The sequence below is a fragment of the Barbus barbus genome (assembly GCF_936440315.1).
Source record: "Barbus barbus genome assembly, chromosome: 15".
Taxonomy (NCBI): Eukaryota; Metazoa; Chordata; class Actinopteri; order Cypriniformes; family Cyprinidae; genus Barbus; species Barbus barbus.
Window position 1 is genome coordinate 43776 of NC_136743.1, and position 16778 is coordinate 60553.

The following is a 16778-nucleotide window of genomic DNA, read 5'->3' on the forward strand; positions in this document are numbered from 1 at the left end:
TATCCACTGCGCCATCAACACAAACGATACAGGTTTGTGCAATATATGTGGAAATCCAGAAACAGTCGAGCATGTTCTTCTCTACTGTTATGGTTATAATGAAGAAAGATCTCAGCTTATGGAGGAATCAAAGAGTTAACATTAAAGAGCTTGCTAGATGGTAATTTAACAATAATTAAAGCGTTATTAGAGTATTTAAAAAAGACCAATTTAATTAGACGAATTTAATCGATGTAGTAATTTTAAGAAATGTAGGAATTAATCTTAGTAAGAAAAGGTGTGTTTTTTTTCTCCCCTCCTCTCTGTGCGTGGTTTATTTATTTCCTTCTATATCACTGCCTCACACTCCACCCCAGTAGGTGGCGGAAATGCACCAAAGCTGGTTTGCCAAACGCCATTAAGTTCAAAGAAGAAGAAGAAGTAATCCTAACTTGTTTAGGTTCCTTCGGCTCGCCGTAGCGGTCAGATCGCAGTGTGTTGTTAAAGTTCGGTCGTGCGAGGCAGTGGAAGTACAATTCATTCTTAGTTAAGTATCTGCGGTACTGATTGCGCTGTTCATTTTACTTTTCCACAAACACTTTAACACTGGCAGTTTATATCATAATAGTTTCTTCTAAATATGAATGTTTGATTAATCCGCATGCTAACAGCTAACAAACTCGAGCTGGCCATCAATAACACGTATTTCTCAGATATAAACATATAACATACTCCTATTTTAAGCGTTTAATAACGGTCATAAGTTCATCTTGCCTTTACTAGTGCGTTTGTAATGTTGTTTGGGTTCGTATTTAGCCACATATAGTAATGTTTAGTTACAGTAACAGTTTATGAGTTTAAGGGTCAAATCTTTCTGATTTTGTAGAAATGCATCAAATCGCGTTTTGTTCGTGAATTAAAAAGCGCAGAATACAGAAGTGTGTCGCTCAATACTGAACATTCAGTAAGTTATCAAAATATAAAGTTATAAATGTTCCTAGAACGTGTATACAGCACTGTTCATTACCCTTTAGAAACCAGTGAGAGAATTAATCATATTTATATTTCCTTTACAGTAGTCTTTAAACATCTTCTGAATCTGATGGAGGACGTGTTTTCAAGACTAATAATAGTCCTTCACATTTTAAAGCATTTCTGTAAAGATGAGTGATTTTGAAGTGTAGTTGAGTTCCAGAAACACTGATAATCAGAAAGTAATTATCTGTGTAATGAAGTGTTTGCTGTAACATATGTTTATTCCTCATAATGTTGGTTTGTGTAGGGAAGGCTGATTGTAGAGGAATCTCCTCCATCATGGGAAACACCAGCGATCGTGTGTCTGGAGATAGACATGGAGCAAAAACACAGCGGTCAGACAGCGGAGGACACAAAGACCTGGAGCCCAGCAAAATGATGGACAGCACCGACGACCCCAATATCTTCAACACACACGGGCCTGAATCTAAAGTATGCAAGAAGTGGTAGTAGCCCTTTATTGTCACTAGTCACAAGTACCAGCGAAATTAGCCATCAACCTGTCCATACATAACATACATACAATATGACAAGGGGGTAGACAGGACAGGAAGACAGGGAATTTAGGAAGAAATACAGCATAACATGAGGAAGGGGGGGAGAAACAAATAACCCCCAGAGTACAGTGTGAGAACAGGAAAAACACCCCAGCAACAAAAGCACATAATCAATACAGCATAGACGCACGCCTTTGCAACAGGGGAGGTAATCCAGCTCCGGCAAGCAGCCATTCTCGGCGCTGGTCACAGACCCGCTTGTCAGACTGGCGGTACAAAGCGGCGATGGCGATGGTTAGACACGAGACGAGACGAGAGCGCACAGCAGGGAAGGTAAGGGGGAGGAGAGGGAGAGAAAAATGCGCCCGCCTTCGTTGAGAGCCAAAGTAGGAGGAAGAACACATATATGTTATAAAGCAAGTATTCTCAGAAAATCCTGCTTAAAAGGCTCTCGTACATTTGATCACTTGCCAATGTTTTATTCCATTTCACGTAATATTTCACTATCATCATCATAACCATCTTCCAGCCTCTTTTTGAAAATTAAACAGACTATTAATAGGTAAAGAGTAATCAAAAGTTTGTAATATAAATGAGCTGCCCTCCTGAGAAACAGCGCTTAATTACCGGTTGTGAGTTTGTAGTTTAATCAGCTCTGTTCGGTCAGGCCGCGGGTGAGAAGGACTTCGCTCCAGATTTAGAGGACATGGTGAAGACGGTTCCGCAGGCTCGACCCACAGTGATCCGCTGGGCCGGAGGAGGCAAAGACGTTCACATCACCGGATCCTTCAACAACTGGAGCAGCAAGATCCCCATGAATAAAAGGTATCTTTCTACAGCACAAACGGTTATAATAAACAGAACCATGCACATTATTTCACAAATTCTTTACATGTAAAGATGTTTTCTCTTTTTTTTTGAAGCCACAATGATTTTGTAGCGATCTTGGACCTGCCTGAAGGTGAACATCAGTACAAATTCTTTGTTGATGGCCAGTGGCTTCATGACCCCTCTGAGGTGAGTATATCTGCATAACGGGCTGCATTTAAACCAGGATGACCGGCTGAAATGCTTGTGTTTTCTCTTCAGCCGGTTGTCACTAGTCAGATGGGCACCATTAACAATCTGATCCACGTGAAGAAATCAGATTTTGAGGTGTTTGACGCGCTGCAGGTGGACTCTCTCGAGTGCTCCGATACGTCAGGTAAGAGCGTCTCTCACAGTCCATGCAGCATGTTATTAGTCATGTTATAACATCATTACACAAACAATCACAGTCATGGATGTCTGATAGAAATGCTGTTTCAATACATAAGATCCAGCAAAGCAAGCTAGTGTTAATGTGATATGTTTTATGTGTAGATCTGTCCAGCTCTCCGCCTGGGCCGTACAGACAAGAAGTGTACATGTTCAAACCTGAAGAACGCTTCAAAGCGCCCCCCATCCTGCCGCCTCACCTCCTACAAGTCATTCTCAACAAAGACACCAACATATCGGTGAGATTCCTGTCCTACTGCCATCACTGTTTTACATCCGGTATTGCCAAAGCGTCAGGAAGAAATATGTGCCAGTAATGGTGATAAAACTACAATAACAGAACACTATTAAAGAGTCATGACACCTTGAACCACATTTCTTGAGATGGTAACAGATACAATCAGGTTGCACATCGTGGAAAAAAATAATAGCACCCATTAGGTTTGTTAATTTCTCAGCCATTTCATTTTTTTTTTCTGGTTTGAAAAGCAAAGTTGCTACTACGTCACAAAATATGTAGTTAACACATGCAGCCGGAGTCTTGTTTTTTCACTCACATTTTAATATTCATTCATCTGTATAATTGTATAAGTGTGTTACAGGCCTGTTTTATTGGTTGTCTCCTCTCTTCTTCCACTTTCATACAGCTTTACACGCAGTGCTAAAACCAGGGGTTTCATGACCTTTTAAAATGAACATTCAACAAGATATTAATGATGTTTATGTTGCTTTGTTTTATTTATCAATATTCTTTCTGTCAGTTCAATTAAATTAAAAAGTTAATAGAATTGAACCCATGAACTATTTTTTTAAAAACATTTTAATTCCTGCATCTTGCATTTTTTTTTAAATCGGTCTGGGTCAGGTAGATGTGTATGGATCGTGTGGTTTGTCAGTGTCTTGAGGCTGAATGAAAAGCCTCGGTTTCAGTTGGAGACAGGTGAGTCTCGTTTAACACTTTTGCGTGTTTCAGTGTGATCCTGCCCTGCTGCCAGAACCCAACCACGTGATGCTCAATCATCTGTACGCGCTCTCGATAAAGGTACGTTACACACCTGTATAACAGCTGTCTGCTACCAAACAATCTCTCATACAATCGTAAATAACTGACTGTGATTGAACATTTTCTGTCTCAGGATGGTGTGATGGTTCTCAGTGCAACTCATCGCTATAAGAAGAAATATGTGACATCTCTTCTGTACAAGCCTATTTAAATGACTGTGGATGACACGTGATCTACAGTACTCATCCATTATAGTCCAGATTGCACTATAAACCCACGATGCATACAGTGGATCTGTCCGCTTGAGACTTCAGCAGTAGTGTGTGTGTGTGTGTGTGTGTGTCCTGTCATCACACATGCAATACATGGATATCTAAATTTCCTTTTTGCCGTCTTGGATGCAGCATTTTACAGTCTTGATGGCCAGAATTGAATCTGTCCAAAGCTCTTTATAAAATGCTGTCAAAAAGGATTCGTATATTAAAACTACAGACAGAAGATCTTCATAAATACAAGTGAGCTCAAGTTTTGAGTTTCAACACAGATGAACATTTGAATGTAACTATTCATTCTAAGCATTTAGTTTATAGTCTCATCATTCGTTTTGTAAACTAAGGGAAAGACATCTTTACGTGTCTGTTTTCAGAACGAAAGGAAAGTGGCGTTTAGTATTTGTGCTCTTAACAGAACCATTCGCTTCAATACTTTCACGTCGGCACTGATAGATGTGCTTTGAGCAGAGTTGTGTTATGAGTTCAGCAAAAGGAAGCTGTAAGGGAGGACTGAACAGATTAAAACATTTCCAACAGCATCACAGAATGGCGCAAATAGATTTTGAACTTTTTTTTTTTTAAAGAGTTACTGCATGTGATTTGAATTTCACCATTATGCTGCCAGACGAGCTCTGTAGCTGTTTCACTGTGACAGAGAGACAGACATGTTTTATTTTGTCAAGCAGGAATGCATTTTTGCATCTGCAAATATTAATTTTATGCCAAACGTATGTGGACACCTGAGTCTTACTGGTCTGTTCCAGTGGTGTTCAGGTCTGGTCTTTCTGGTGTTGAACTAGACCGGTCTGAGTCGGTGAACCCTCCTCAAGCTCCTGCAACAAAGTTGGAAGCACAGAATTCTGTAGATTGGTATTGCATCGGTATCATGAGGATTAATTTTGCACTAGAATTACTGGAATAGACAGACTCATTAACTAAGAACGGGGCGTCCTCATATGTTTGGCCATAATGTGTATAATGTTTGTCTGTTAAATATTGTAGTGTGAAGTACTTCCTTTTGTTTGCTTTATCATTTCTGGTCATCAATATTAAATGTTGACTCAGGAATTTTTTAACATTGAGGATGATATAAATTATATTCATGAGGTTTTATTTGTTTGCTGTGAGTTGAATTGTGTGAAAGATTATGAAAATATGAATTTCATTAGATAATGGCAGCACCACAGCTAAATGCTTTCAGGATACGATTTTGAGGGAAAGTCCAATAACTTGAAATGTTTTTTTGTTTTTTGTTTTTTATCATATATGATAAATTATTAATTGAGCTATGCATATAGATGGATGTTTTGCTTCTAAAATTAATAAAGCAAACCATTCTAGTTGATTTATTTGTTTACAAAAAACTTTCACAGACAAAATGAAAACGAATGCATTTCTATTGTTTATTCCTGTTTAAACTCCAAATGCAGCTGTAATAAAGCATGGCACATTATCATCAGCATCAGACACGGAGTTTGATTGGCTCGTGTCGGCAATCTTTTGTTACATTACACCATAACATCAGTAACTATAGCAACAAATGAGCCTTCAACACTATATACATTTTATACAGATTTCAGAACCAACATCTGCTGCTTATTTCTCTCTCTACCTGAATTCAGGTTTCTGTTTCCTCCTCTGGCTTTGGTATTTCATCCAAAACATTCCTGTATCACATTAATCCTTCGGTTTCATTTCATTTGTGGTTCTTAATAAAGTGATACGAGACCCAAATACTGTGGAGCGCTCACAAGGCCATTTAAAGATTGATATTGCATTTCTCTCTGAAGAGAAATCACTTACATGGCTGTTTAAAGGCAAAGCAACATTCACTTACAAGCATATATTGTCATCCTATGCGAGAGATTTGAGGCAAGGCAACTCTGCAATGTTTTATGCAACTTCTACGGTTTATAAACTACAATGTACACAGTAAATTAATCTATATGATGTCTCACATCAAGATCAAATGGCTATTGCACAGCTACCCATGCTTTATAAATTTGCATATGCTATAGCAAACGTTGACTAGATTGACCCACACTGCCAAATTCAAACAGCAGGAAGGTATACAGTGTATATGTACAGCTTGGAAAGAAAATATACAGCAGCACAAATCTAAGAGCAATAAAGACATCTCTGAATGTGATTGGCTACTTGATTGTGACATCAGCAGCTCTGGTTCCACCAATCCCCTGCCAAAGTTTGCAATCTGTAATTCAGAAATCTTCAACAGTGTCATTGATTATATTTGCACAGGAATAACTGCACAAATCAATGTCAACTTACTCGCATTCTATATTCATTTTTGCATATGCAGAAAATCTCAACTTTCTGTATTGTCCTCAACCCATTTATTTGCTTGTGAATGAAGTTCTGGCGTAAGCGACTGCCAAGACGCCCAAAGCACTCCTACACAGTTCCTACAAGGTGGTTAAAATAGTGCTAGTAAACATGGGTTACTTGAAATCATTTTACATACACAAGTCGTCATCAACAGCCAAAATGAGGGAAATTAATGATGCAAACTTTGGCTTGTTTGGTGAACCTCACAAAAAAAGTGTACTTTCTTTTTATCAACCTCCATCATGCAAATACTAAAAACAACATTCAGTTTCAATCAGTAGCACTGGATGATGACAATATCAACAATCATAGTACTAACAGTGGCACAATATATGGCACAATGTCAAGCACGTGAACTTATTTCACACGCTTTAGTTGCCATTTTTGTCTCGTGACACAGCGGTCAGCACTCAGAACGGCTCGCATGCTGATCAGCCACACAAATGTAATGTATTTTTGCCAAAAATCCCTGAGATACTCAAGGGAATTCTGTGGCAGTCTGTTTATATCTCAGAAAGTGAAGAATGTGTTTGTCTCGTGTCAAAAGATAAATACTGTCTTCTCACAAACCGTCAATCAATAGGCATGTGGATATTAACAGCACACTGTTAAAGGAAAGAAGTAAGATCACATAGAAGGAGGGTAAGGCGGGTGAGTTAGAGGCGTTGACTGGCTGTCGGCTGGTTTAACGGGAGGCAGAGGCTCAAGTCACTCCCTGACACGCTTCTTGGCAGGTTGCTGCAGATTGGCTGTTTCCATGGCGATTGCAGAAGACGCAGGGGTCATGCGACCCCAAGCAGAAGAACCTGCGGATGCACCTGTGAAGACTTTACCTGGAGAAGAGTGAAAGAACCTACATGACCCTACAATCAATCCTGCTGATTATCAGAATCACATCAGGGCAAGCTGAGATGCATTCCTGAGCTTAATACTCACACACACACACACAGAGTCGGTTTGGAGATTCTGTAATGTTTTTTAATCATTTCATGATCAGTTGATTTGTCTGTTAGCACATGCTATAGTGTGCAGTGATGCACCAAAGTTCTTGATGACTGAAAATATTCGACCAGCTCTGTAAGTCCGAAACGCTGATGTTTAATTAGCGCTTCTTCAGTGGCACTTTTTGAGTGTGTCAATGTCTGTTTCATGCACACAGTGTGGATAAACTACATGTTAAATGTGTGGATGCTGGATTCACATCACATTTACCTCAGGAAAGTCATTCAATTGGAGTAGAGCCACAATAAAAACTGCATTATGTGCACATTTAAATGTTTCTACTAATTTTGAGTGTTATTAAATAAACTAAAACTAAAAAAAATTTTCAGGAAAAAATTTGGTGCATCACTAGTTGTGTTTTATGATGTCAGTGAGATGTGATAAATCATTTGTGATTGGACAAATCATAAGTCACTCAAGCAACCCCAGATGTCACATGACTGATCTCACAGAAGGAAGTACTCAAGCACTGACTGCACAAGCAGCATGAGCTGAAACACACACCACAAACCAGACCGTTACCATGGCAAAGAGAGGAAGAGAAGGAGCTTAGAGAGGAAATCCTGAGCTCGTTCTTCTGGAAACACTCAGAGAAAATGAGAGAAATAGAGCAAAGGCAGAAGAAAGAAATAAGGAGGTCGAGATTCAAGATGAGGGACAAACACAAGACAAACAGCACTGAACAATTTATCTGAGGTGAAACCAAACACTTACCTCGAGATTCGCTCGCGCTTTCTTCAGCACATCTCGCGTCCGGGAAACTGTAAGACAAACATGTTTGTTAAAGCTCAGATGTTGATTACATCATTACATTAACAAACCAACCACATATAACACCAAAAGTCCAAACTTCAAAATACTGAAACAAATGAAAGGTGATCAGTGACTCGTCTGTGGTCCTGAGCTTCTGACTGGTTATTGTTCAAATAGTGAGACCCTTTTGTTTTTTGCTTTCGTTCCTCTCTACAAGCCCAAATGCAGTTGTTATTACAAAGGCATTAAGCCACGTAAGAACTCACACTGTTCCCCATACAGTTTTTCTGTGACGGAGCGAAATGAAAAAAGCTAAGTATACTTTGGGTGTCATGTGTCGTGTTTGGGATGTTTAATTCACGCAGTGAAGACTAATTTGCAGTGTTTTATTTTACATTTGATTACTTTATTCAATGTATATTACTGGCCTGAATTCTGCTGTTAGGCTGAAAAGTAAAGTAAGTAAAAGTAAAAGTAAAAAAAGTAAAGTCGTGACGTATTGTCAAGTATGGTGACCCATACTCGAAATTGGTGCTCTGCGTTTAACCCATCCAAGTGCACACACACACAGCAGTGAGTAGTGAACAAATGCACACACACACACAAACACACACCGTGAACACACACCCGGATTATGCTGCGGCGCCCGGGGAGCAGTTGGGGGTTCGGTGCCTTGCTCAAGGGCACCTCAGTCGTGGTATTGAGGGTGGAGAGAGCGCTGGACATTCACTCCCCCCACCTACAATTCCTGCCGGCCCGAGACTCGAACCCGCAACCTTTGGATTACAAGTCCGACTCTCTAACCATTAGGCCACGACTTCCCCACAGAAAGCACTGTTTGTTCATGTTTGGACTCACGCTGGTTGACGATGAAGGTCTCCATGCTTTCTTTGGTTCGATTGGAGCAGCGCAGACGCTGGATGGTTCCCTGCAGAACCTCCTCCTGTTCGGCGATCCGCAAACGCAGCGACTGGATCTCCTCACGCATCGACTGCTCCTGAGAGGAAACAACACCACATTCAGCTCAGTTCATTCACATTAACACTGTGTTTGATTTTTAGGGCTCAATAAATGTGGTTCGAACCCTCTGAATGAGATAAGCGGGGCCGTCGCTACTCGGAAGCGCCGCCCGCCAGAACATCTTGAGCAGAGAGACGGCCTCGTCCAGAATCTGACTCAAGGTCTTGGTGTCGGAGAGCAGCGTCTTCTCTGTGTTGTCGCCTGGAGCCTGTAAGAGCGAAAAACATGACACTACTGCCGTTTGCACAAGTGCTCGGATATGTCACGCATCTGAACATCACCTTCCCTCCGCTGATCTCCAGCAGGGCTGATCCGAGACTCGCCTGCAGCGCCGCCTCCATCCGCTGCACCAGCGCCCGGCCCTCCATCACCTGCTGCTGCAGCGCGCTGTAGTCGTCTACGTGACCGATGGCGTGCCGCCCGTTACGGTTGGCGAATGAGCCGTCCGGAGCTTCTCCTTCCAGATCTGCATGAGGCTCCAGTGAGTCTGAAGAGAAGACGCTTTTAAGTCCTTCTCATCAACCTAATTACTTGAACATTCCTCAAGCAGCACCACTAATAACTACTTCCCAATCAGAAGTACTTCAGCAGGTTCCAGGAGGTCGATGGAAAGTTTATTTGTAACTGCTGCCAGAACTGTTAAACTTGTGCAAGACAAACAAGCTCAGGTTCTCAATGAAGCGAGTAGCCGAGTCTAATAGTAGGTTTAATTTACTGTTACACAGCAGAAAATTTATAATATAAACAATAATGACTTAAATTCCAATTCAAACTACTTGATAGGCCTGCATTTCAGACACAATGAAAGAGTAATGAGAGCATCCCAGCTGCAGCGGATGTTAGCACACACCGTTAGTGTTCACAGCACTCATCTCCATCTCTGAGTACGGCGAATACAGCGGCCCCACGTCTCTGACAGGAGGAGAAGGAGACGGGTCTGTGGAGCACGGCAGAGTGGTTAGTATGTCACAAAACCATCACATCCATTCACAAACAACAGCACTGGAAAACTGCAGGTAATGCTCATCATGTTCAAGCAGATTCTCAGGGCACATGCCAACACCTCACACATGAGTGTCATGTTTTCTAGCTGTTAAATCACTAGGGTGACCATAGGGGTCATTTTTACCGGACGCGTCCTTGCCAGGATATCTATATTGCCTAAAACAGGGGTGTCAAACTCAGTTCCTGGAGGGTCACAGCCCTGCAGAGTTTAGTTCCAACCCTGCTCCAACACACAAAACATGTAGTTTTCAAATAAGTCTGAAGGACTTGATTAGCTGGATCAGGTGTGTTTAATTAGTTATTAATTGCGGAACTGTGGTGTCATACAATGATCGGTGCACAGCGACGCTTCAAGTCTTGATTCTCACGATTGGTCACGATTCTCACGATTGGTCGATTATGTATAATACCTGCATGTTCCCTTTCGAGGGAACTTCGAACTGCGTCCTCTAGGGGTCGCTATGGGACCACAGCACCACATGTTGGCCGGCGACAGCCTATGACGTCACTACCGGCGTGACCACAGTATAAAGGGGTGCCGGGAAAATACGTCATCCTCTTCTTCGTCTTCAGTGACTGTTTTGTTTGAAGCGTGCATTCTACTGGTAAGAACGTTTTTCTACTGTTACCATGGCGAGCACTAGCAAGGCGTTTAAGAGATGTGTGCATCCATGTCCTCGTTATTTGACACCTGACGACACACACAATCTTTGCGTCTTTTGTTTGGGCGAGGAGCACGCACGCGATGTCCTCAAGGGGGCAATCTGCGCGCACTGTGAGCTTTTTTCTATGAGAAAGCTCCGCTCCCGTCTGTCTCTCTTTTCAAGGAAGGAGGGGCAGCCATCTGCTTCCCGCGGTTCTAGACCCACTGTTGCCGAGGCATGGGGGAGAATGAGCTCGTGGGGCTTGTAGACGGATCTGGCTGATGACTTAGAGAGGGGGCTTTCCTTCTCACGCTCATCGGCCGCGAACGAGAGTGAGTTGCTGGATGATGATGATGCGATCTCTCTGACATCATCTGATCCAGCAGCTAGTGCTCTGCTGGGTTATGCCTGAGATGTCGAAGGGCAATGAAGTTTAGACTGAGCCATCTCAATCCTCCTGCCCTGCGTATGAAGAGTTGTTGGAGGTTATGGAACGCACCACGGCGAGGCTTGACTTGCCGTCGAAGTGGGCCAATATGGTGGCGCCGCGGGGTCATCTCGATGAGCGTTATCTTTCTGGCCATAGCCCCCCAGCTCGAGTGAGCCTTTCTTTTCTTCCTGATCTCCATGCGGAGGTTGAGAGGGAATGGAAAAATCCGTTTTCATCTCGCCTTCATAGGTTCCAGCATACTAGTTATGCTAACATTGAGGGGATGCGTGAAAGCGGTTATGAGCGGATGCCCCCTGTAAAAGAGACGCTAGCCAGCTATCTCTCTATGGGCGAGACATCCTCTCTCAAGGCTCCCTCCTTGCCATCTAAGCCCCTTCAGGAAACATATAGCTTAAATGGCAGGGCATACGCAGCAGCAGGTCAGGCTGTCGCTTCGTTGCACACGATGGCGGTGCTTCAGGCATACCAGGCTGATCTGCTGAAAGACAGGGATAAGGGACAGGGCTTGTCACCTGATGAGGTAGCTGAGCTGTGCCGCACCACGGATTTGGCTCTCCACTAAGCAGGCACAGAAGGCTAGTGTCGCGACTCGTGCCCCTCCCCCGCCTGCGGGTAGGGCTAGAGGGAGGCGCGGGTCAAAGAGAGGTAGGCAAGACCTGAGGGAGGTGATCCAGACGAGGCGTTCTCAACACTCTCGTCCCGGACCAGAGTAAGACTTGAAGTCTCTATGCTGGACTTATGATGTTTTGGTTAGTTCTATGTTTCACAGAAACTACCTTACTGATGGTCCAGACCCAAAGCTCTTTGGACTTCACAGCTCCGGGACTGATCTCATGCAAGTTTTTATAACTTGCCTTCGACTCTGTGCAATGATGATCTCAATCATCAATACTAGATCCAGGCTAGCATGAGAGCCCTGTTCCCGGCCTCATACCCCTGGATCGTGTGGCCCAGTCGTGGGTTTCTGTGGGAGCCTCCTTGGTCATCAGGTCTCCAGCACTGCAATTCCAGGACCTGCAGGTCTTTTTACTTCAGTTTCTGGTAACCTTCCTAGGTGCATGGCTATCTGAGGATGTCTACAGTGCCCTCCAAAAGTATTGGAACAGTAAGGCCAATTCCTTTATTTTTGCTATAGACTGTAAACATTTGGGTTTGACATCAAAAGATGAATATGAAATGAGAGATTAACATTTCAGCTTTTATTTACAGGTATTTTCATCTGGATCTGATACACAACTTAGAAGATAGAACCTTTAGTTTGAACCCACCCATTTTACATGTTACCAAAAGTATTGGAACATGTGACTGACAGGTGTGTTTTGTTGCCCTGGTGTGTCCTATTAATTGATTATTCAAACAATAAATAGGACTGAATGTCTGTGCTCAGTTTCAGATCCGTGCAGACTGCATTTATAGTTAGTTAGATGTGTAACCAACATGAAAACCAGAGAGGTGTCTATGGGTGAAAAACGAGCAATTGTAAAGCTGAGAGAAGATGAAAAATCAATCAAACCATTGCACAAACACTGACAATAGCAAGTACAACCATTTGGACTCTCCTGAGGAAGAAAGAAACCACTGGTGTACTAAGTAACACACCTCAAACAGGTAGATCAAGGAAAACATCTGCAGTTGATGACAGAAACATTGTGACAGCTGTAAAGAAAGACCCTAAAACAACTGTTAGTGACATCAGCAACACTGTTGCTGTAGGTTGCTCTCCTTGTTGGTCGAGCTAGCATTGCTCCCCTCACTATAGAGGGTCACCTATGAGCATGCCGCTCCCTTCTGAGCGCCTGAGTTCCCTCTCATGCTGAGAGTTGGGTTCTCCGCTCTCCAGAGCTCTGTCATTCAGCAGCCTCGGGTTATTAGGCCTCTTTATGCCTCCCTGTTAGGTCGCTCTGCTTGTTGGTTGAGCTAGCATTGCTCCCCTCACCATAGAGGGTCACCTATGAGCATGCTGCTCCCTTCCGAGCATCTGAGTCCTGAGAATTGGATTCTCTGCTCTGTGGGATCCACCGTGCAGTCATGCCAACGAGTCAGGCCCTTTCTCCGCCCCCTTCCACTTAGGCTGATCTCATGGTGTGTTCGGCAGTGCTTCCCTCACTCCGAGGGTCTCTTACGAGCACGCTAACCCTCCCTGAGCGTTGGAGTTTCCCTCTCATCCTAAGAGTTCAGTTCTCCACTCCCCAGAGCTCTGTGAGTCAGCAACATCAGGTTGTTAGGCCTCTCTCTGACATCTAGACAATGATCTAGACAATGAGATCTCTGAACTCAATAATGAAATGCCTTAACTGAAAATTGAGTGTTTAATCTTATTTTTATACATTACTGACACTCTATCCTCCACGTTGATACTGTTAAGTGCTTTGACACAATCTGAACTGTTAAAAGTGCTATATAAATAAAGGTGACTTGACTTGACTCGACTCTCTGCCAGTTACATTTAGGATTGATTTTAAAGTACTTTTACTCGTTTATAAGTCACTCAATGGCCTAGGACCTAAATATATTGCTGATATGCTCACTGAATATAAACCGAACAGACCACTCAGATCATTAGGATCGAGTCAGTTAGAAATACCAAGGGTTCACACAAAACAAGGGGAGTCTGCTTTTAGCTATTATGCCACCCACAGTTGGAACCAGCTTCCAGAAGAGATCAGATGTGCTAAAACATTAGCCACATTTAAATCAAGACTCAAAACTCATCTGTTTAACTGTGCATTTGTTGAATGAGCACTGTGCTATATGTCCGAACTGACTGCAATACATTTTAGGTTTAATCATTTTCTTTAAATTTATTTTAAATAATTTTCTATATCATTTTAAAATTCCTTGTTTTTATTATTTTTATTTCCATGTTTTTATTGATTTGAATGTCTATTTCACTTTCTTTTATGTAAAAGCACTTTGAATTACCACTGTGTATGAAATGTGCTATATAAATAAACTTGCCTTGCCTTGCCTTGCCTCCCTCTTAAGTTGCTCGCTTTGCTTCCTAGAATGGTGTTTACCAATCCATGTTATGGTAAGTGTGCACGCTAGTCTCTGTGCACTTTCTGAAAGCCACGTTGTGTTAAGATCGCACATCAAGTGTATTGCGTTCTTTCTAAAATCCTGTACGGTATGGGTTACGCGCTGCAGCTTCGTGCCCTTTCTTTGGGTTGGTTAGGCCCCGGTTTCGCCTTGGGCCCCACTCTACCCATTTCTCCCGTTGTTTCTGGTGTTTAAAATCCATGTTATGGTAAGTGTGCACGCTAGTCTCTGTGCACTTTCTTAAAGCCACGTTGTGGTAAGATCGCACATCAAGTGTTTTTGAATTCTTTCTAAAAACCTGTACGGTAGGGGTTACGCGCTGAGGCTTCGTGTCCTTTCTTTGAGTTGGTCAGGCCCCGGTTTCACCTTGGGCCCCACTCTACCTATTTCTCCCAATATTTCTGGGCTTGAAAAGTGGGGTGCTACCGAGGGTCTGTTGAGACAGTTCCCTCAGGGAGCTCGTGCAGAGCAAGCGGTAGCCCCTGGGTGACAGGCCAGGACCTAGCTACTATCCTAGGCACTTGGCCGTATCCCCTTAAAGGAATATTTCCTTATGATTCTAAACCTTTGAGCTCTACCCTGGGTCCGGGAGTCCCGGCCCTTAACAGGTAAGCTTTTAGGGTATGCAGCTCTGGTCTTTGGCCGTAGGGGATAATGTCACTGACAGCTGTCTAACCGTCCCAGGGGCAACTCCCTTAACCCGGTAGAGATGATACTTAGTGCTCCCCTTTTGTGCTTGGCTTGCACTCCCCTCAGCATGGTGGCGTGGCCATTCCATTCCCCATAGCGACCCCTAGAGGATGCAGTTCGAAGTTCCCTCCAAAGGGAACATCTCAGGTTTCGTATGTAACCATGGTTCCCTGAGTAGGGAACGAGACACTGCATCCTCTAGGCTTTGTGCCATGCTTCGGATGCAAGCTTCAGACGAAGAAGTGGATGATGTATTTTCCCAGCGCACCTTTATACTGTGGTCGCGCCAATAGTGACGTCATAGGCTGTCGCCGGCCAACATGTGGTGTTTTTGTATGTATGCTTCAGACACGGGTCACGCTGACGGTGTTCCCCATAGCGACCCCTAGAGGACGCAGTGTCTCTTTCCCTACTCAGGGAACTATGGTTACATACGTAACCTGAGACTTTATTGGTCAAACTACTTTGCATGTTTCAGGCAATATAAAAATCCTGGCCAGGACGTGTCCCAAATAAATTGGCACATATGGCCACCCTATAAATCACATGCAGAACAGTCAATGTGAAATCGACAGGTGCAGACGTTACCGTGCAGAAGCTGTCGGCGGTAAAGCACGTCTCGCAGCGAACTGGCCGGGATGATGGGCGACGAGCGCTGATCGATGCAATGATCCAGCTGTTTCTGCAGCAGAGCTCGTAGAGCACTGTTCTCCTGTACACTGTGCTCCAGCTGGGCCCTTAGAGCCCGCACTTCCACCAGCAGCTCCCCGAGCTCCACCGCCGGGCAGCGCACGCCACATATCAACCCTAAATCAGCAGCCAACAGAGAGAGAGAGGCTCAATGCACCGACTGGATGATAAAATCTATACGTGATTTGTTTGGAGTAACTGGAAACTGTCCTTTGTCTAGTGCTCAATATTCAACATCACTCGAGCATATATTCACACTTCTTATGATAGATAATGCACTGCAGCAAATCACACCAGTGAGCAGCAGTGAAGGCTCTTTTACATACATCTGTTGCGTTTCACAGGAAAAAAGAAACTCGGACAGGTTCGCAGCAACATGAGAGTAAATAAACCATGGCAGAATCTTTTTATTTTGGATGTGTGTGGACCATTCCAGTATTGTTCACAGCATCTCACCTGCAGCGGCGCTCTTTCTCACGCCACACACGCGGTCGTACAGCTGTAGTTCACTCTGTAGGGAGTGTAGCAGCTGTCTGCTCTCTGCTAACTGCTGCTGGAGTAAAGTCACCTCGTGCTGCAGTCTGAACACAGATCAGCGGTTACACAGCCTTCATTCACGTGTCACACTTATCAGTAAGAAACAGATCACAATGAGCAGAAACTGCTTTCTTCACACGGAGCTGCTCTTTCTAAGTGCTCACATAGTTTCTCTGACCTGTTGTTGTTCTCCTGACTGTTTTGTCTGTCCTGTCGCAGTTGTTGGATTTGTTGGCTTTGTTCACAGTTGTGTGTCTGCAGCCTCCTCAACTCCTCCTTCCATTGCCCCGCCTCTAACTCCGCCTGCTGCAGACGGACACGCCCAGACAGCACCGCCTCCCGGAGCTGCTCCGCCTCTTCACTGCAGTCTGCATCACACAAACGTCAAATTATTAACTCTCCAGATTCTTAGAGACAGTGATGCTCATTCTGCAAAAACACAAGACTGTAATATGATTCATGTGAATTAATGAGTGTGTTTTGCTGAAATATCTGCTTTTAGCAGAGACATTAAATGCATGTGATCTGTAGCACTTATGTTTGGCAAATATTGTCCAC

The 16778-nt window shown here is 43.5% G+C and overlaps 2 protein-coding genes across 9 annotated transcripts in view; one reads left to right on the forward strand and one right to left on the reverse strand.

Annotated features, from left to right (window-relative positions):
* Window positions 1–405: 405 nt before the first annotated feature.
* prkab2 (protein kinase, AMP-activated, beta 2 non-catalytic subunit) lies at window positions 406–6191 on the forward strand. 7 transcript variants are annotated; one of them, XM_079435328.1, is made up of 9 exons: window positions 438–525; window positions 866–943; window positions 1262–1446; window positions 2179–2336; window positions 2435–2528; window positions 2601–2715; window positions 2874–3007; window positions 3742–3810; window positions 3905–5800. In XM_079435328.1, exons 3-9 carry the CDS (start codon window positions 1294–1296, stop codon window positions 3980–3982), a joined length of 801 nt encoding a protein of 266 aa, XP_079291454.1. In that variant the 5' UTR covers window positions 438–525; window positions 866–943; window positions 1262–1293; the 3' UTR covers window positions 3983–5800. The 7 variants fall into 7 exon arrangements, with proteins under 7 accessions (XP_079291450.1, XP_079291451.1, XP_079291455.1 ...); XM_079435323.1 differs by having other exon boundaries at window positions 448–525; window positions 1056–1446; XM_079435324.1 differs by lacking the exon at window positions 866–943 and having other exon boundaries at window positions 406–525; window positions 3905–6191.
* The window catches only part of LOC306881303 (myomegalin), a 115958-nt gene continuing 104604 nt past the window's right edge, over window positions 5425–16778 (reverse strand). Inside the window, exons 35-43 of one of the 2 annotated variants that reach the window (XM_079435322.1) lie at window positions 16399–16588; window positions 16140–16264; window positions 15582–15800; window positions 10015–10101; window positions 9446–9651; window positions 9229–9372; window positions 9003–9141; window positions 8106–8152; window positions 5425–7222 (exon numbers count right to left, since the gene is read on the reverse strand). In XM_079435322.1, coding sequence (XP_079291448.1) covers window positions 7172–7222; window positions 8106–8152; window positions 9003–9141; window positions 9229–9372; window positions 9446–9651; window positions 10015–10101; window positions 15582–15800; window positions 16140–16264; window positions 16399–16588 — 1208 coding nt within the window. In that variant the 3' untranslated portion in view covers window positions 5425–7171. Of the gene's footprint in view, window positions 7223–7913; window positions 7969–8105; window positions 8153–9002; window positions 9142–9228; window positions 9373–9445; window positions 9652–10014; window positions 10102–15581; window positions 15801–16139; window positions 16265–16398; window positions 16589–16778 lie in introns of both variants that reach the window. The other variant, XM_079435321.1, reaches the window with a different exon arrangement.